Below are 20,788 nucleotides of genomic sequence, written 5' to 3'. Positions count from 1 at the left end.
CTACACCCCCATGTTGCCTGACTTTGCCTGCACACAAGGTCTGGGGGCAGGTAGAGAGGAGGTGGGCTTTACATCCAGCCACATGACTGCAGCTACCTGAAGACTTGGGCCCCAAAATCTTCTGGTGTAGTTCACAACCAAAACTCACTGGGCAATCACCCTTGGTTCCTGCTCTGTTCCATAGATCATATAGAAAGGTTGAGAAATACAGCCCTGAAGTCTGGCCCGCAGCCTCCTGGGAAAGCTATTATGAACACCCTGAGCAGTTTGTGTGCTCTACTGCTTGGCTCCCTTGGAAGTCTGTTCAGACAGGTCCCCATAACTGCAGCCGCCTAGTTATCCCTCTTCCTTAGCGCAGTTGAATCTAAGTATGTGAGAGGGAGGAGTTCAGAGGGAGCCCCAGCAGACACCCTGGTCAGGAAGAATCAAGGAAATGAACGAAATGTGCCAACGAAGAGTTCTTTCTGCAGGTCAGAGTTTGCCTGGCAGCAGGCCTTAGATTTGGAATGACTCTTTCCTTGGTTGCCTCACTACATCCCCTGGTCTTGCTTTCTCATTTCCCATGCCTCTGGTGCATGTTTGTAGGTGGTTTTCCCCCACCTATAAACAGTAGGTGTGGAGATTGCTTCTTTGATCGGGTTTTCAATATGCTCTGGGTCAGCCTGTGCTTCAGGACCATTTGTTAAAGGTTAATCTCATTTTTCTTTTCTTGGAGGGGGCAGGCGGTTTCTACCCAGGATGCTTCTGAGTATGTGGAAGGAGACTTCCGTCCTTATAATAAAGCAAGGATGAAAGCACAAAAGCCCAAATTATGCTGCCTTTCCTCGGTGCTAAGAAAAGGTCTCTGCTATGCTGATTGATTAGGCCACTTTGGCACGCCAACTGCCCTAACCCGACAGGAACACGGGCTCCTTTGGCATCATTCTCTGCTAAAGATCGGAAGGTAGAAGGCTGGCTTCCTCTCCTGTCTTGGGAATTTGCTTCCATGCTCATTGCAGCCCTGTCAGGGGCTGACAGCCCACAGGAGAGGCTCTGCTGTGTAAAGAAAATAGGATAATCAAAAATGTGATTAACGGGGTGACCTCCATCTAGCTGGCTTAACTTCTAGGGGGAAATGAAGCTGACTGCTGTGAACTAGGAGGAAGACACCATACCAAATGTCCACCTCTAGGTGGCACAGAGGCGGCTCTGGTGGAGAACGGCTTCCTCAGAGCTCCTATCCCTTTTGAGTCCCCTCCAGCTAGCAGTCAGGTGTGGTTCGGTTGCTGGTAACTGCTGTGGAGTCAGTTTTGACTCAGAATGACCCTGTACAGGGCTTCCAAGGAGCAGCGGGTAGGTTTGAACTGGGGACCTCTCGGTTACCAAATGAAAGAATACAGGCTCGGTCAGTTGATATTTAATTTTAATAACACTTGTTATATTTGCGTAGTTAGCAATGCATAAAGGAAAAAATCTTCGGTGAATGTTTACACACAGTGTGAACACATGCTTTAAATATGCAGTGGAGGAGGAGGGGGGAATTCACACTTAACAAAGCTAAAAAAAAATCCTTGTTATAAATTACACAAAGCATATAAAAATATTTCTCTGAATGCATAGATTAAGACTTCAGACTCACCTACCAACAATGTGCAGTCTTACCCACTGCCGCATGCAGGCATCTGCTGACAATAGGACTTCATAAAGGAGAAGAAGCCAGTGTAGGGTCTGTCTCCCACCTGAGACACCAACACCCTTGCTGGCCTATTTCTAAGCCTGGGAGATGCCCTAGTAGGACCCAGACTACCCCTCTGTAGGCTACCTGCTAGCCAGGGGCTTCAACTGTTTCTGATAGTTTCTGTTTAATCTGGATAGAGTTTTCACCCCAGAAACGTAGATATGAATGAATACTGAATTTATTTATTTCCCCAGGATAGAACCAGCCAGAATTCTATCAGTAATTTTTATCAAAGTAAAGGCCAAAAAAACAAAACCCACCACCAGTACCTCTTGATCAGTTGACTTCTTATTGGCTGAGACATAAAGGAACTTTCTTTCTTAGAGAACTTAGAGGGGAAAGGGTAATCAGTCCCTTTCACTACATTACCCATAGAGCCCCGGAGGGTGAGGAAGTCACATCAGTATCAGTAACAGACTCTGAGAAGCAGGCTGGCAGCAGCAGGAGGTTGTCTCTTAGCACACACTCCCTTCCACTGCACGTCCCCACTCGGCTGTAATGTTCTAATAAAATGAAGCTGACACAGCTAAGAAGTTCCGTTTCTTTGGAACCTATAGGCACTATGGGGAAAAGCTGCTGAAGACGGCAGGGACCCTCCACAACAGTAGCTTCCCAGCCCCTGCTCGTCACTGTGTCCAAGTGTGCTAGTCCTTAATTCTAAAGGTCAACTGTTGGCTTCAACAAGACAGTGGCTTTTCTTTGAACATCAATGACACCGAAGAAAAAGATAAGAATCCTTGAATGCATTCTTAAAGAAATTCTATGGCATGCTCACGAGCTGTGTTTTGTTTTTTCCCATTTACTTCAGAACAAAGCCTGGTAGACTCACAATGGACCGTGTTAAGTAGATTGGTGGCAGGGAGTGGGGGTGATCAAACAATTGATTTACAAAAGCAATAGATTTCAGAATTGTGTAAAAATCCTAATAATTTCAAAATAACCTTTATCTTTAATACAAAAATAAAGATGCTAACTCCTGGAGCTCAGTTCCCCACAATAACCTTTAAAACAGCAACAGATTTAGTCTCAAAAACTACATTTCACTCCTCGTGATAAATGAAAGTGGAGAACAGGGCCTGGTAATGTTTGTGCTCTTCTTGTCTGGTGCCATTCAACATGTAGATGGAGGCAGCGCTCCAGAGGGGAACGGGGCTGTTCTGTTAGGAAGCATCCGAGCGCCCTCTAGTGACCATGAAGGGGAACTAATGCAGAGCCGCCCAGGCATGGCCGACTAGAGACAAGCTGAGTGTTACAGAGGGAAACGCGGGCGGGGGAGGGGAGGTTTCTTTTGGTTAACAGCATATTTACAATTAAGTAAGTGTATTCTTAAATACTTTTAACCTGAGTAACGTTTATGAATGTTATATGAAACCTCACAGCTACAAGTCACACGAAAATTCCTTTGTCTAGTACCCAGTTGTCCCCGGTTAGTTCACATTTTAGGCGTTGTAAGCATGCACCACCACAAACAGTGCCTCCCAGTCCTTCAAGTGCACTGTCAACAGGAGAGGCTCGAGATAGGCTCCACGCTCATCTTCTGCTGAGACAACGCTCACATTCTACAATAAAGCCATAGGACATAGACACCTCTGGCGGCGTCTGCCTCTCCAGACCACTTCTCGGCTGTTCAGAGCTTCCCGCGATAGGTTTATTGTGCACCAAGAGGCTTGGAGGAGTGGCACCACTGCTGGGGTTCAGGGCTTCCTACCTTGGCAGACGGTGTCAGCATACACCACACAGTGCTACCAGGAACTGCCCAGGCATCTGAGGCAGAAATGTAGAACACTAGCCTTGATTTACATCAATGGCTTGTCCTTGGCCCAAGGGTGACACACCGTCAGCATCCTCAGTAACAAGTCCGTGCCGCCTCAGTAAGTCAGTTTGGAAGCACGCCTGTTGTAGCACGGCCTTTCAGGCAGTGTGGAAGCAGCATTTCGGAAGAGGAAATCCCTGTCACTTATCAGCAGAACCAGCTCCAGCTCTTGGAAATCCTGCAGTCGGGCAACATCCTTGTCCTAAAACAAACGTCAAAATGATTTACAGGAGACATTTGAGGCCACACGCTTGGTGTGCTATGCTGATATCAGACTCCTGGTGTAGTGCTGCAGGATCAGCACCAGACTGCGAACCACAAGGTCGGCAGTTCAAACCTACCAGCTGCTCTTTAGAAACCCTATATAGGGTCGCTATGAGTTGGAACCAATTTGATGGCTTAACAACAACAATGCTGATATGAATATTGGCTCATTTAAAAATCCTAGATGAACCAAAAATCCCTATGGCAGGGATACATCAGCAATTGTGCAGAATTGAGTTGGGTTGGCATGTGAAATCCGCAGCAGCAGCTGCTACCAGATAAAGAGGTGTTGAAAGGAGAGGGAATGCATGAGCCACTTGTCCTTGGGTGCCCAGGAAAGCCAGGAGCCTAATAGGCTGGGTGCACTGCACGTGTGTCTCTGTAGAGATACCTAAGATTTGACTTGGTTCTGTTCTTGTAAAACAAGGCCCATTTCATAGTGTACTGTGGTGCTGTGGGTTAATCCGCCAGACTGCAAAGTCAATTGAACTGCAAGGTCAGCAGTTCAAGCTCACCAGCCGCTCCTTGGAAACCCTGTACAGGATCGCTATGGGTTGGAACCGACTTGACGGCACTTTAACAACAACAACAACAAAGTGAGACTTAGTACAAGTAAAGCCTCTGAAGCGGGTACAAATGAAGGGTCACTCACCAAATCCCCTCTGTATTCTAAGGTTCTCACAGTGCCAGCGTCTCTTTAGGTCCAGCCGAGAGCAAGAAATTTGATTCTATTTAGTAAACCATCCTTTGCTCCTTTTCTATTCTCTTTTAATTTCTTCAACTGGGGCTCATATAACCATGGAGGAAGTTGGCATTTTTCCAAATGCACAAAGCAACCATGCATGCCTAATAGACTTCCTTACCTTTCTTAGCAGAGTATTGGGTAACTTTCGGATCTTCTCCACTTGATCTGGGTTAACACCCAGCTCACAGCAACTCACTCTGAGCAACTCTTGGTAGGTGAGCTCCTGTCGGTCCAGTTCAATCTCAATGAAATCATTTTCTCGAAGAGATGGGTTCTGAATTCTCACCTTGAGGACCAGCTCTAGAAAAAGAGGGAGAATGTCAATGAATGGTTCTGGACATTCCATGCAACTCAAGATCTTTTCCAGAAGATGGAAACACTTAGTCCTGCCCCACATAAAGCCCTGAGCTACCCAGTGAGCAAACATGCAGTCAGCAGGGTTTGCTTAACCCTGATTCTGGGTCTGCTGGGACAGTTTCCTTCATGACAGTCCCAAAAGCTAAGGCTGTGGTACCCAAATAAAAAGGTGGAGTGGAGCTGTTCCAGTTGTATAAAAAGATCATTTACATCTGCTCTGGAGTTAATGAGCAAAGCCTCCAGAATGGGTCTGAGTTTAAACTCCCCATACACAAGGGAAGGAGAAAAGGGCTGGAAAGGCAAGGGCAAGATTTGGTGCATGAGTTACTCTTAGACAGAATCACTGGAGATCTAGAGGTACTTATGAAACATTAAACTCTGCAATAAACTCAATTTAAAAAAGTAAACAAGCGAATGATACAAATTTAAGTCTATCCTGGTATGGTGCTGTAGGAGAAGCACTGTACTGGTAACCACAAGGTTGGTGGTTCAAACCCACCAGTTACTCCTTGGAAACCCTTTACAGAGTCACTATGGAACAGCACTTAGCAATTCATATTGGAATCATGGGGGCTCTAAAGGATAAGCACAGGACTGTGAACCACAAGGTAGACAATTTGAACCCACCAGCGACTCCACAGAAGAAAAACGAGGCATTCTGCTCTCGCAGATTTACAGCCTTGGAAACCCTATACAGGGTTGCTATGAGTTGGCACCAACTTGGCACTTAACAACCTGATTAAAACACAAAAGACCTCAATAAGGGAGAGGCTTGGTCTGGGCCCTAAGCAGTCTGCCCTTGTATTCTGAGCCTGGCTGCGAAGATGGCCCAAGCCAGGAATCTGTGTGCATTTGGCAATTCTGATCCTTACATATGAAGCCATCAAGTTCATACCAACTCACAGTGACCCTGTATAGGGTTTCCAAAGCTGTAAATCTCTGCAGGAGCAGAAAGCCTCATATTTCTCCTGTGGAGCAGCTGGTGGGCAAATGTCGACCCTGGGGTTCGCAGTCCATTGTTAATCTAGAAAGTAAGAGTTAGTTCTATCAAAAAGGGAAAGATTAAGACTAGATTGTAGCCTGTGGTATTGGTATGGAATTGGAGGTATCAGGATGAATTCATGTTTTTAAGTATATATAATTAAACAGATGCAGAAATACATATATGTTTATATATAAACACACAAATGTGTTTGTGTGATTGTTTGTTGGCTTCCATATTTCTTTATTTCCTGACTCTGTCCTCGGAGAGGTGGTCTACCTGTGACAGCAGCACGCCTAGCGCCCGGACCTTGGTTTCTGATGACCTCTCACCACTGAGAAGAACCAGGGCCCCCTTGGAGAAACGGCTGATCCGAGGGCAGGGGCCGCGAGAGTCACACTATAGGCCTGGAGGATCCCATTGAACCAGCAAAGATGGGATGATGGAGACATGTTCAAGAGCCACAAGAACCAGCTTGAAGGGGTTCCCACTGGCCAAATCTGAGATCATCTGAGCATCAGAATAGCAATAGGACTTAAAGCCTGATGGATAGAGAATTCCCGAGTCCATATTGACATGAGGGGAAAAGGAAACCTCTTCTTTATAGTAGAATTTGTTGTTGTTGTTAAGTGCCGTCAAGTTGATTCTGACCCATAGCGATCAACTAATAAATAAAGGAGAAATGAGAAATGATAGGAAATACTATTCTATAAAATAACTGGCCTGTTGTTAAGTACTGTTGAGTAGGTTCTAACTCAGAGTGACCTTATATAAATGGGAGCAGAAATTCTTATTTTTTCACTCACAGAGCAGCTGGCAGGCACAAACCACATCCCAGTGCTTATGGTATGGAGCCACCACGCTCCTGGACTCTTCAAAAATATCAAGGTCACATACGATAGGATGAATGTAAAGCTAATGTTCTGCCATGTAAACTATCACATAATTCACAATAAAACATTTAAAAAATATATATATCAAGGTAAAAAATAATACAGAAAGGTTAAGGATATGTTCCAGATTAAAGGCGTGCTATATGTGGTGCCATAGGATAAGCATTCCAACTTAAGGTCGGTTTGAACAGCAAGGTCTGCAGTTCAAACTCACCAGCCACTCCTCAGAAACCCTATACAGGGCTGCTGTGAGTCGGAACCGACGCAACGGCACTTAACAACAACATGGCTATATAGAAAGAGCCCTAGTGGAATACCTAAAAGGGGTTCTATGACTTGCCCAGTGAAATCGAAATAGGCCTCTTGCCGAACCTTTGCAGTGTATAGGCCCTCAGGTGGAATCCTGAGTCCCATCCAGAACCTTTTGAGGTGGGACATTCCCACTAGAAAGGACAAGCAGATCAACCTGGAACAGCTTGAGCACAGAAGATACATCTCCAAAGAAAGATCATCAGGAAAAACCCGAAACAAAAATGGCAGTATGACTGGCTACTACAAGAATAAGTATGTTGTTCACCAGGAAGCCATCAAGGCAAGCAATCAAGTTCCCTCAGGGCAAACCCCCCTCTAAGATGGAAACTCAAAGGGAACACATGAGCAGGCATGTAAGCTTGCTGGCGACCACACTGGTCTACTGGTGAGTGGAAGAGGGGGAAAGGCAGCAATGAAGAAATGGGCTGAGTTCAACCAAGTTCCATAGACTCCCCTTGACCTGGAAATGAGAGAGAGAAGAGAAAGGGCTGGTTGCTCCAAAGTGTGGTGAGACCTGGGGACACCTGAGCCCATGGACAAGGACATAGCCACAGAGGGCTAGAGCTGAGAGTGAAGCATCCAGCTGATATGAAGTGAAGGAGACGCACAAGAACACCCAAACTTGCAGACAGTACCCATTTGACCTAGTCTCGATGGCTTGATAATCAGAACTCGACTAGAGGAAAATAAAAAATAAAAAATAACAATAATTTTTGATAAAGGAAACGAGGGTAAACTGTTACAATTGGATGAACTTGACCTATACCCACAGAAGTAATAGCTCTAAATACCAACAGAGAGGGAAGGAGTCGTCACAGCAAGTATCTATGCTATCCTCTCTGTGTACCAGGTAGAAAGGGATGGGCAACTTAGACATTGGCTACCTAAAATGAGGGGCCGATAAAGGCACAAAGCGACTGGCTTAGAAGGTTTCAAGAGCAAGTTTAGTTTAAGAGTGTGAGGGGGAAGATAGAGTCCCCACTGAATAGTTTTCATCTTGTCTAGATGGGTCTGGTAAAAAAAAGATGGGGGTAAGATTTTTATGATTCAATAGTGAGTACTTGTTATCATGACTAATTGTGACTGTCACAATCGTAAAGGTAGAAGTTTTGTAACAAAACAGGGAGTAATTAATCTTACAGTCCAGAAACTGAGGACCCTAGGACCATCGAGGGAGAAGAGTACGAGCAGAATGCAGGACCTTATCCAGAGAAGCAATGACACCAGAGATGGAGGCAGAAACGGGCACATGGAAAGAGAGGGAGCAGATGGGGACTCTAGATTCATGGGAAGAGAGGGACTGAGAGCTGGCAGCCAGGACTTACAGAATGTGCCCTTTGGTGGTATAAATCATTTTATATGCCTGAGTGTTGAAAAGAAAAAAAAGAGCTATAGTGGATAGAGAGAAATGTTGTTAATTGATGGTACATGGAGGGGATTATAATCATTGTAATGAAACAAGGTGCATGATTTGTTGAATGTAAAATTGATGGTCTGCCCTGTAAACTTTCCCTCAATTCACAAAAAAAAAACTAAAAAAAAGAGCCTTGGCAGCACAGTGGGTTATGTGTTGGACTGCTAACCCCAAGGAGGCGCACCACCTGGGAAAGCCTATACAGTGTTGTTCTGAGTTGGACTCGAGCCCACGGCACACCACCACCACCACGTCTATGGCTATGTGAGGAGTTCTGGTATGGCGCTGTAGGATAAGCACTGGACTGTAAGGTCAACTTGAACCACAAGGTCAGTGGTTCAAACCCACCAGCCACTCCTCGGAAACCCTAGACAGGGTCACTAAGAGTCAGAACGAACTCAACAGCACTTAGCAAGCACAATGGCTCTATGTTCATAGGAAACACTTGATGAATGTGCATAAAGGGAGTGCCTGATACTACCCTCATTATTTCTGTAAGATTGAATTATGCAGACGTTGTTGTTGTTAAGTGCGGTCGAGTCAGTTTCAACTTATAATGATCCTGTATAGGGTTTCCAAGGAGAGGCTGGCGAAGTTGAGCCACCACCTTGTGGGTGAAACCAATCTTGCAGTCCAGTGCATTATCCTAGAGTGCCATACCATACATACATACATGTTGTTGTTGTTATGTGCCGTGGAGTCGGTTCTGACTCATAGCGACCCTGTACAGGGTTTCTGAGGCTGTAAATCTTTATGGGAACAGAATGCCTCATCTTTCTCCCGCAGAACCGCTGGTAGTTTTGAACTGCTGACCTTGAGGTTGGCGGCCCAACTCGTAACCACTATGCTACCAGAGTTCCATACATACGAGTCATTTCCAACTCATAGCAACCCTGTATAGGGTTTCTGAGACCAACTGGTAGATTTTGAACTGTTAGCTGTTTACCCTATACTGCTATACAAGGGCTTACTATATGCATAGAGGCTCTCTACAATAAGCATTAGATAGTGAATCGCAAGGTCAGTGGATCGAGCCCACCAACCATTCTATGAGAGAAAGATAAAGGCTTTCTGCTCCTGCAAAGATTTATAGCCTCAGAAACCTTATACAGGGTAGCTGAGTCAGAACCAACTAGACAACACTTAACAACAACATATATATATAAATTATACACACACATCCCACATCAGAATACACCCGGGAAGCACTGGCCCTTCGGCCACTCTCGGCCAGTACAGAAGCAGTTTGCTGCCGCTGAGGGGTTACCTTGCACATTAAATGGAAATGTTCCAGTGAAGAAAAATGGCTGCAATGCTGGCGCTGGTCCTGCATACGTCCCATTTTGAGGCTCCAGAGACACGGGTGGCTTGGCCGGGACAGAAGAGAACAGGGAACGGCTCTGATTCATGGGTGGCTGACAAACAGGACCCGGTTTTGTGCTTTCTGGTGTTCTGAGTATGGCAGAAGAGGCAGATACATCACCATTCTGAACCAGTGCCAAAGACGTGTGGTCCCTCGGAAAGTTCCCTAACAGGGGCGGTTCCCCAGCAGAGAGCAATGGGGGCGTGCCATCTGCAGGTGGTGACATAGGAGGTGTGGAGGGGCCCCCATTCTGCAGCTGGCCTGAATCCTCTGCTTCCATGGTGTATATAAAAGGGAAGGCTGGGTTGGCCAAATAGTTGGGAACAAAGGGCAGTTCTGACTCTTTCTTCAGCGGGTGGAGGCTGTCCTCATCCTCATCGTCATCTTCCACTTAAAAAGAAGCAAATGCAGAACATTTACACACCCCTTTCAAATGTGAGAAGAAACAAGTGTGTCTTATAGATACTCTTGTCCTTTGGTATGGGACAAATTCGTCTGTGTTTTATAGCTTCCCCAGGTCAGAGGAGAAGAGAATATTCACTGAGTTTATGATTACCATTTTTAGTACTATTTTACATGTTACAGATTATTATTTTTTAATCAAACTTTATGATGCCAACCTTTCAAGAAACAACAATGAAATTACTAGGTTGGCACAGTAATTATTAGTCCTTAGAAATAGGCCAGTTGCTTGACAGGCATCAAAATGCAGCTAATAATACCACAAAATCTTCAAATCAGTTTGACAAAAATCAAAAGTTGTCCTGAAAATACAGGCTCACCTCCCATGATCTTCAGGATTTCTCTCCTTGATGTCAACTGGGCTGGCATTTCTCCTTTTGTGGTAAGAATCTCTTTGTCGGCTCCTGATTGCAACAGGTAAGAAACCACTTGGCCGTGATTGCGTTTACAGGCCCAGTGTAAGCAGGTCCTGCCCAGATTCCAAAGAAAAGAAAGGGGGGATATTTAAACAGAGAAGAGATAGTTTGGGTTTTCAAATGCTGAATGTTAATAAATAAACACAAGTAAGCTTGGTAGCGTTCAGATAGAACCAGGAAACCAGGCTGGTATTTTCAACTTCTCTTTTTATAAAGCAGATGATCAAAATGTTTACTATGTTTAAAGATGATTTTTAAATTTCATTGCTGGCCCTGGGAAAAACTAATTTGTTCTGAGCTTTAATTTCAACGGCTTCCAGAAGCCTGGCAGGATAACATTAATGATACTGCAGAGGCTCATGCTTTCAGTATCTCATTAAAATGTCCCAGTCTCTTTCAAATTAATTTGCATATTGCCACATGGTTTTTTGGGGGGGCTATGGAAACTGGTTTAATAAGATGCATCAAACGCCACTTGGAGATGAAATATTACCAGACTAATGATCAGTTCCAGTCTGTAAGCTTGTGCTGCCACTTACAGTATTATTACTGCGGCAGATGCTCCTGTGTGAGCCACGGGTGCCCCTTCTCTCTCCCACTTTACTTGTCTTTCATTAATTTAAAATATTTTACAACGGATTTCCAAATTTCCAGTTTTAAAATATTTGACTTCTCTAATTCTCTCCACACATTGTCATCTGTTTAATTGCAAGGCACTGCCTGAACACTTACTTTAGTTCCTAAGGCAATGTAAAAAAAGGTACAGCCATGACCAACATCTTTCAAAAACAGATTCTTGTAATGTATCAGACTCATTTAAGTAAAAACTAATTACTTAGTATCGTACACATAGGAAGAGTTTATGTGCACTCTGAAGAGCCATTACTTTAATACTGCACAGAAATGTAATAAGCATGCCAGCAGAAATTTCATCTGAACAGAAATCAAAGGATTCAGCACTACTAAATTCATCCCCAGTTGCCGACGCTGAATGCTACACAGAAAATACTTTTCTCCCTGTTTTGAGATGGCATCGTTCGTCAACTCTCTAACTGAACTGAGATAAATATCTTCAGAGATTATAGTCAAATACACATATAACAAAGAATAGGACAAGCCAAACTAAGTCCAAAAGTACTTCTAACAAAAGCGTAGAAACCTTTATTAAACAAAAATATCAAAACATGGAGCTACTGTTTCTCAACATACACCCTGAAGGCAGCGCAGCGTCTCCATCTCTCTAAGCCTTTCCCTGAAGAATTCTGTGTGCTATGATTTATACCACATCAAAATAGTAGTTTTGCTTTCCTCAAGGGGCTCATATTATGGTTCTTTCAAATATTCTTTGAGTTTGGAGAACAAAAAGAAATCTGATGGGGCAAGATCAGAGCAGTCAGATGGATGGGGTAAGGTTTCCCAAGGAAATTCTCTGAGGATAGTGCTTGCTAGCCTCAAAGAATCAGCAGGTACACTGTTGTGAAGAACATTTCCTTGGTACAACTCTCCTGGCCTTTTTCTCATCAATGCAGTTTTTATTTTTCTTAAAACTTCTTTATAATAAGCCCCTATGATCATCATGAATCCCTTGAATTTAACTGACCCAGATCTCCTCAAAAGTCACTGTTAAAAAAAAAAAAAAAGTCACTGTTTTAATTGGACCTTTTTTTTTGTTTGCTTGAAGGTACCCTAACAAGACTGGCATGTGTATTAATGAGAGAACTTGTTTGTAACTACCCACTGATTGCAGAGACGTGTTTAAACACGTTTCTGTTTGAAATAAACCCATTCATGAACGAACTGGAACCCTACAAGCATTACTTTTGGGTCTATTCTCCTGTATTCAATAGTGAGGGCTGGGTCACAGTCTAGGAAACAATCATCTACAAAGATAATTTGGTTCCATGGAAAAGCTGAATTGCCCTGAACACCTTACTATTTGTGATTTTCAGAAAACTAGCTTGTCTGGGTGTCTGGGCAAAATTCCACTGATGTTTCCGAGCAACAGTTCACATTCTCATTCGCTAGAAGCAGTGAACAGATTCCTGGTGTGAGGTTGTAGGATTAGCACTGGACTGTGAACCACAAGGTCAGCGGTTTAAGCCCTGTACAGGGTCACTATGTGTCGGAATAGACTCAACGGTACTTAACAACAGAAAGAGACGATCCTTTAAGGTCACTGTGTGTTCTTATGGCAACAAAACTGCCAGTTTGGGAAAAAGAGTCTTGATCTAGGCTTTTAAACTATAAGTTCCAGGTGCTTAATTAATTCTTGCTGAATGAATGAACCAAGGACAAGGTGGACATCATTTAGAGTAGAACCCAATACATCCTTGATTCTAGGCAAACTGCAGCCTGGAATATGTTTATGGGTGGTTATCTGTGGCATAGACTTGAAAAGTGAGTAATTATAATGATAAGTAAGCACTCAAAAATGAATGGAGCATGATGAGAAAAATATGCTTCCTTTTGGAAATAAAGTACTCACTTGGTGGTAGTAAATCACTTGCTCATGGCAAGCTTGAAAGTGAAAGAGGTAATTTACTGCCAGTGGGGCTGAGAGACTCTGGGACAAATCAACTAGCTAAAGCATCGCCACGTAAAGTGGGATGAAGTCAACAAGACACATCCCCACAACCCAGCACCCACAGCAACCATCCGTTACAGTCAGAGCCACGGCAGCCTGACAATATTTCATGAGCCATTACATTCGTTTCGTAAAGCCATGGGGTTTGCGTGACACTTAGATTACAATTAATGTGGGAACATTATCTTTGAACTTCAACTCTTTCAGCTCGAAATCTGTGGTCAGAATATATCCTATAGGGGTTGTGCAGTCCTTCAGACTAGAGGCACGACGCATTATTTGTCACTGTTGAAACTGTCATTCCTGAGCAACCAAAAAATGAAAGCAATCATTCTGCTTTTCTATGCTAGAGAGTAAGTCGGGGGTTTTTTGTTTTACTTATTTCCTTCCCCATCAAATAAGTTAACTAGAGAATAAGGTTTTTGAGGGTACTTTTTATATCCCGTTACCCAGCACACTGTTTAATAAGTTAACACACATAATGTTTTGCACACTAGACTTTAAGTGATTTACATACAATAACTTATTTAATCCTCAAAACAACACAGTACTATTAACATTCTCCCATTTTACAGATGAGGAAACTAAAACAGTAAGTAATAAAGCAAACAGGCATTGCTGAGGTCCGATGGATCTTGGCTAGAAGCAGAGAATATCAGAAAGATGTTTACCTGTGCTTTACTGACTACGCAAAGGCTTTCAATTGTGTGGATCACAACAAGCTATGGACAACATTAAGAAGTATGAGTATTCTGGAACACTTAATTGTGCTCATGAGGAATCTGTACCTGGACCAAGAAGCAGTTGTTCCAACAGAACATGGGAACACTGAATGGTTTAAAATTAAGAAAGGTGTGTGACAAGGTTGTATTCTTTCACTATACTTATTCAACCTGTATGCTGAGCAAAGAATCTGAGAAGCTGGCTGATATGAAGAAAAACGTGGCATCAGGATTGGAAGAAGACTCATTAACAATCTGCGATATGCAGATGATACAACCTTGCTTGCTAAAAAGTAAAGAGTAGTTAAAGTACTTACTGAAGGATCAGAGAGCACAGCCTTCGGTATGGATTGCATCTCAATGTAAAGAAAACAAAAATCCTCACCACTGGACCAATAAACAGAGAAAAGACTTATCAACAGAGAAAAGACTGACGTTGTCAATGACTTCATTCTTCTTGGATCAACTATCAACACTCACAGAAGCAGCAGTCAAGAAATCAAACAACGTATTACATTAGGCAAATCTGCAGCACAAGACCTTTTTTAAAGTGTTGAAGAACAAAGATGTCAGCTTGAGGACTAAGGTGCGCCTGACCCAACCCATGGTATTTTCAATAACCTCATATGCATGCTGGACAGTGGATAAGGAAGACCGTAGAAGAATTGATACCTTTGAGTTATGGTGTTGGAGGAGAACATTGAAAGTGCTATGGGCTGCCAAAAGAACCAATAGATCCATTTTGGAAGAAGTGCAGCCTGAGTGCTCCTTGGAGGCCAAGATGGCCAAAGTTCATTTCTCATACTTTGGACATATTGTCAGGAGGAAGCAGTCGCTGGAGAAGGATATCATGTTTGGTAAGGTGGAGGGTCAGAGAAAAAGAGGAAGACCCCCAATGAGATGGACTGGCCAAGTGGCAGCATCAATGGACTCAAGCACGGCAATAGTAGTGAGGTTGACCCAGGATCAGGCAGTGTTTTGTTCTGCTGTGCATAAGGTCGCTATGAGTCAGTACCAACTTGATGGTACCTAACAACAACATGCTGAGTGGTGAGGAAGTGTGTATAACTGGGAACGTGAGTGGTCTGAGAGGGGCATGGTATGATTTTAAACTGAGGATCAAGGTAAGGCCTCACCAAGAAGATGACAACTAAGCCTGAAGGAGGTGGGAGAGCAAACCAACCCATCAGGTATCTAGGGCAAAGGGCATTTCAGACCGAGACAGAGAATACAAAGGCTTTGGTTCAGAAGTATGCTTGGTAATCCAAGAATAGCAAGAAGCCAGTGGGGCAGAAAGAAGTGAGCAAGGGGGCAGATCCCAAAAGATGGGGCCACAGAGTAAGGAGAGAGGGCAGGGAGTCAGGATGTGGGAATTGTGGGCCTTTCCTTGGAGTGAGATGGGGAATTCATTAGAGAGCTTTAAGCAGAGCAAAATATTCTGACTAGCTTCTCCCTAACTTTACACCCTATAGTCTTTTCCCAACACAGGAACCAGAGGGACTTAAAACATTGTCAGAATATTTTGCTCTGCTTAAAGCCCTCTAATGAATCCCCCATCTCACTCCAAGGTGCCAGGACTGAGTACCTAAAAGAAAGACACTGTCTTCAGATGAGATAGGGAGACTCTGAGGCACAGGTTTGGGATGATGAGCAGATGAGACTAGAAATTCAATAATAAACTTGAGTTTGCGATGCGAATTCGACACCTTCTCCAATTAAATCTATTAGAAGACTCTACAAGTTCCTTCAGATTCAATGTACATTGTGTGTTGGGTAAGGTCTGGAGTGTCTGGAGCCAGGTGCCAGGTTTGTGTTCCAGGTCCTCTCGTTACTGTTAGTTCTATGGCATTGGGAAAATTACTTAAGCTTTCTGGCTCTCAATTTCCTCATTTGCAAAAGTGGAGAGACTGACAATAGCTAGGTCCCTAAGTTGTTACAGATAACACATGTGAAACACAACTGTGCCTGAGCACGCTTAGTAAATGTTGGCTATTAATATTACACTTTCGCTCCATAAATGTTCATATATACTCTTCTGACAGAAATGGAAAATAAAGCAATTCTGGCAAGGTGGTGCAGCCTGGAAGGAATGGAGAAGGTAGTGCCAAGACCCAGGCTCGTTCCTCCACGCAACCCTGCCTCCTAGTGACCAAACTGTGATTTACAGCTCACTCAGATCAATCACCCAGCTCAGAACAGCAAGCTTGTTTGCACATTAAGTCAATACAAGTCCGGGACCACTGTTTCCCAGCTTTCTGAACAGCCACTCAGACTGTTTTCTTTAAATCTGTGAAGAAATCAGGGAGCCTCAGTTTTGGTTTTGACTATCATATTAGTTGGGTGACCTACGAAAGTGATCCTCTACAGTTGAACCCATTGCCGATGTTTCTAAATGGATGATTCTAGAACTTTCAAACTAAGACGTTTGCAAACACATTTCAGCTCGATCCTAACAAAAAAACTGTTTAAGCATTGCCTGGATAAAATACAATTTAATTTTTTAATGCAATGGGGACAAAAGAATACCACATTCAGCACCTTAAAGAGTTAATCATCTTGTCAAGATGCCCTATTTAATTGTTGCTGTTGTTAAGTCCCATCGAGTGGATTCCGACCCATAGCAACCCTGTATAGAGTTTCCACGGAGCAGCTGGTGAGCTTGAACTGGTGAGCTTGAACTGGTGAGCTTGAACCGCCAACCTTGCAGTTCAAACGGCTTTGCAATCTGGCGCATTAACCCACAGAGCCACACCAGGACTCCCACCAGGTCGATTTATTTAGGACGGGCTTAATCTGCAGGCAGACAATTGACACCTTCGATCAATTCTATATATGAAATTACGTAAGAAAACAAAGCTAAGTATTTTACAGAATAAATGAAAAAGTCTTTGTTCAACAGGCAACTGTTTGCTGATGCTTTTAAGTTAAGTGCCTTCGAGTCAATTCTGACTCATAAGAGACCCTGCATTGGAGTAGCTGGTGGGTTTGAACCATCAACCTTGAGGTTGGCAGTCCAGCACTTATCCTACAGCGCCACACCAGCTTCAAATCATTGCTACAAAGTGACAATAGAGAAGCAAGTGATTTCATTTCTGGTCTTGGGAAAAGAAATCGTGTTAGCTTATAGGATTCATAGTTGCTTATGCTTTTAGCTCTGCACGGATGTTTTCTTCAGAAGCACCTACGACAAAACAAACACTTGTACTAGGAGGAGCTTCAGTGTGTACTAGATTGTTGTTGTTGTTAAGCGCTGTCGAGTCGGTTCCGACCCATAGCGACCCTGTAGAGGGTTTCCGAGGAGCAGCTGGTGAGCTTGAACTACCGACCTTGCAGTTCAAACGGCTTTGCAGTCTGGCGCATTAACCCACAGCACCACACCAGGACTCCGTGTACTAGATAGTCGCTTAGAATAATATTCTGCAGCATCGTTCTAGCCAAATTAGCTCAGGAGCCAGTCTCTCCCGGTGGACCACGTGGGCAGGACAAACTCCAGGCTACACCGGGCAGGGGGGCCCAGGGATGGCTTCCAGGGGGCGCAATCTCAGAAGCCCAAGGTGCCGGGTTTCGCCTTAGGCCGGCGTCAGTGGCCGACAGCCCCCCCGCCCCGGGCCGGCTGCTCTGACCCTAGGCCTCCCCCGCTCCCCACTTACCAGCCGTTGACCTCATTTTGGGAGTTCACATCCACCCCGCTCTCCACCAGTTTCTGTACCTCCCGAATGTCCCCTAAGGCCGCGGCCTCTCGCAGCCTCTCCTGCTGTTCCTTGTGCTCTAGGAGGGCGCTCATCTTCCCTACGGCCCCAGGCCCGCCCGCCCCACTCTGGGCCTGTCAGCGCCGCCCCCGCCACAACCCGCTCCCAGCCATGGGGAAGGAGCACGGAGCTCTCCCGCCCTGCTCGAGCCACCGCCCGTGCCCGCGCCCGGCCAGGGGCGTCTGCTCCCTCCCGTGGGCCGCTGATGCTCCCAGCCCGCAGGCCTAGGCCTCCTTCCCGGCCGCGCCTCCCTAAGGCCGGCTCCGGGGGACCCTATTCTGTGTGACAACTCTGACCTCGATATCTTCGGTTCCTACCCTTGGCCCGGACGCCCGAGCTGGTTGTTTATGTAACTGTTGTGCGATATTATTTGCCGTGATTCATTAACTATTTTTAGACCTCCCCACCCCGCAGCTTCAAGGGAGGTGGACAAACACATGGAAAGAGAGAGAGGGAAAAAAGCATATTTGAAAGCCAGAAAAGCCTTATCCTCTGGCGCAAGCTGATTACCAGGCATCAAAAATAATTGGTGGGTTGTTTTTTTCCAGTGTGTTTGGCTCTTTTTCCTTATCTGAGCCAACTCCTGCCCAGCAGGATGGGGAAATGGACTGAAAATGATCCTACTATAATATGTCCGTTATTGCAGAAATAGATTACACTGTTCTTTCTTCTTTTGACAGTGCTTGGGGCCATTCAGTTAGAACATTTATTTTCATTGCTATTATTTTACATCTCCTTTTAGACCAATTTCTTCTATCTTTGCTTTCTGAGAAAATATATTGTACGTAGAATTCACAAACTGTAATTTATTGTGGATTATAAATCATAATCATTCTTCATGAAGTTCCATCTAAGGGAAAACGCCAAGGATGCTTTGGAGTTCTGGTTCTGATCCCAGGAGCTGGGGGAAGAGCTATGGTGTGCACATAAACAGCACTGGCCTGACTCCTTGCTGGCTCAATCAGAGGAAACTCAGTGCCTGGCTTGGCACTGTTTTTACTACCCAGTGGGACAAAAAAAAAAATATATTGTTTTGCTGAGCCCAGGTGCCTTGGAGAGATCCTTTAATGTGGCACAGGATGGAATTTTGCAGATGGGGTCAGGAAAATTAAGGAAATCACCTGGGGAAAAAGGAAGGCAGGCCTGAGCAAAGGGACATGAAATAGGAAGGGACAGATTTAGGCATTAAGCTTACATTTCCGTGGCTTGGGGCTGCCGGAGGTATGCACAGTAAGTATTTTTCTTGTTACTGTTAAAAAAAGAAGGAAGCAGAAACCTGCTTTTTATTGTGATACAGTAATTCAGAGTACCCGGTGCACCGTAGGTGGTGCTGAAAATGAACTGACTACACACTTAAATTGTCCTCAGGATAAATTGGAACTCTGCTTGAGCTTACATTTTTATTTGTTCTCCTAATTTAAATTATAATTCTCAGATCTAGTGTGATACTGGGTCTGAAGCTAGTAAGCATGACCCTGAAATTGGGCCCTTTAACACAGTGTAGGTGACCTCTTTAAAAATAAACAAAAACACTTTAGAAAATTGGTAGTGACTGCATGCCAAAGTCTGTGAACTCTCTTCATGAAAGTTTATTTTTGGTCACATTTCCTCTGTTTAAAAGAATCATTTAGTATGTGCCCTACAGTAACGGATGAATCAGTGAATATTAATGTCTTCTTAAACTAAGCCTCTGCGTATCTCTGATTCCAATCTTCTACTTGGTATCCTGAAATAAAAAGCCAAAACTCTCTCCACTAACAAACCTCCACTCCTGACCATAATTGAGTGTACACTGATAACGATTCTATTGCTCACATTTATCTATACTTTGTCTTGTCTCCATGGAATGATCTAAACTTGTACTATTTGCCAAGCACTGTTCTAAGTGGGGGGTGGGGGGGTGGGGGGGTGGGGGTGCCGTGCGGCTGTAAACAAATCAAGGGTCAGGGTTTCAAATAGCACACTGACTAGCAAGGAGATGGCAAACAGTCGAACATAACTCTTACAATGGAAGTAGTGTGACACATGGCTCTGTGTATGAGTATAAAGATAGAGATTGAAGCTTGTATCTCAGCGTTTCCAGTTCTGTAATCTTGGATGCGTTACTGAATCTTCCTATGCCTTACTTTCTGCATCTACAAAATTCAGAATTAAGTCACTCTAGTAGTGTAGTGGTTACCAGCCAGGCTGCTAACCTCAGGGTCAGCAGTTCAAAACTACCAGCTATTCCATGGAGAAAGATGAGGCTTTCTGCTCCCCTAAAGATTTGCTGCCTCGGAAACCCTATACAAGATCGCTATGAGTCGGAACCAACTCCATGGCACATAACCACCACCACCAATTCACAGAATTGTCATTGTTGTACTGACTCATGGCAACCCTATGCACAACAGAATGAAACATTGCCCGGTCCTGTGCCAACCTCATAATTGCTGCTATTAGCCCATTGGTGCTGTCATTGTCGCATGGACTGAAAAAGTAATGTGTAAAGTCTGGACATAGTAAACACTCGTGGATCGTAGCAATGTTACGTTAAGGTTAAGTCAGGCGAGCGAACATGTTAGAACAGGAGGGGTTGCTGATCAGAAAACAAGGATGGGGCTGGGTAGGTAGTGGAACCATTTACAGAGATTTGGGACAGAGGATAAAGAGCAACTTTGAGATGTGGTGATGAATTCCATTTCAAATCTGTTGAATTCAGCTTTCTGAGGACTTTTAACTACTACTACTATTAATATTTTAAGGAGCTCTGATAGCGTAGTGGTTACAAATTGGGTTGCGAACCACAAGGTCAGTAGTTCAAAGCTACCAGCTGTTCCGTGGGAGAAAGATGAGGCACTCTACTCCTGTAAAGATTTACAGCCTTGGAAACCCTGTACAGGGTCACTGTGAGTCGGAACCAACTCCACGGCACACAGCCACCACTATTAATATTTTGATAAAGTGGAGGGTCAGAGAAAAAGAGGAAGACCCCCAGTGAGATGGATTGGCAAAG

General features: G+C 44.2%; 1 protein-coding gene across 1 annotated transcript; it reads right to left on the bottom strand.

The window, feature by feature from the left end:
• Nucleotides 1-3,585: 3,585 nt before the first annotated feature.
• Nucleotides 3,586-17,828, bottom strand: ANKRD40 (ankyrin repeat domain 40). The gene is made up of 5 exons (XM_006832431.1): nucleotides 17,695-17,828; nucleotides 10,643-10,791; nucleotides 9,765-10,250; nucleotides 4,658-4,839; nucleotides 3,586-3,732 (listed from the first exon to the last, which is right to left on the bottom strand). The coding sequence occupies exons 1-5, from the start codon at nucleotides 17,826-17,828 to the stop codon at nucleotides 3,586-3,588; spliced, it is 1,098 nt and encodes a 365-aa protein (XP_006832494.1).
• Nucleotides 17,829-20,788: the final 2,960 nt, after the last annotated feature.

The sequence above is a fragment of the Chrysochloris asiatica genome, unplaced genomic scaffold (assembly GCF_000296735.1).
Source record: "Chrysochloris asiatica unplaced genomic scaffold, ChrAsi1.0 scaffold00007, whole genome shotgun sequence".
Classification (NCBI taxonomy): domain Eukaryota; kingdom Metazoa; phylum Chordata; class Mammalia; order Afrosoricida; family Chrysochloridae; genus Chrysochloris; species Chrysochloris asiatica.
This window is presented reverse-complemented; position numbering and strand designations above follow the sequence as displayed.

Excerpts from the sequence above, each read along its gene's own strand:
- ANKRD40 (XM_006832431.1), bottom strand. The coding sequence starts at position 17,828 with ATGAGCGCCCTCCTAGAGCACAAGGAACAGCAGGAGAGGCTGCGAGAG. Across the intron at positions 10,792-17,694 it reads CAAAATGAGGTCAACGGCTG|GACCTGCTTACACTGGGCCT; the intron begins GTAAGTGGGGAG and ends GAATCTGGGCAG. Across the intron at positions 10,251-10,642 it reads AATCCTGAAGATCATGGGAG|TGGAAGATGACGATGAGGAT; the intron begins GTGAGCCTGTAT and ends CTTCTTTTTAAG.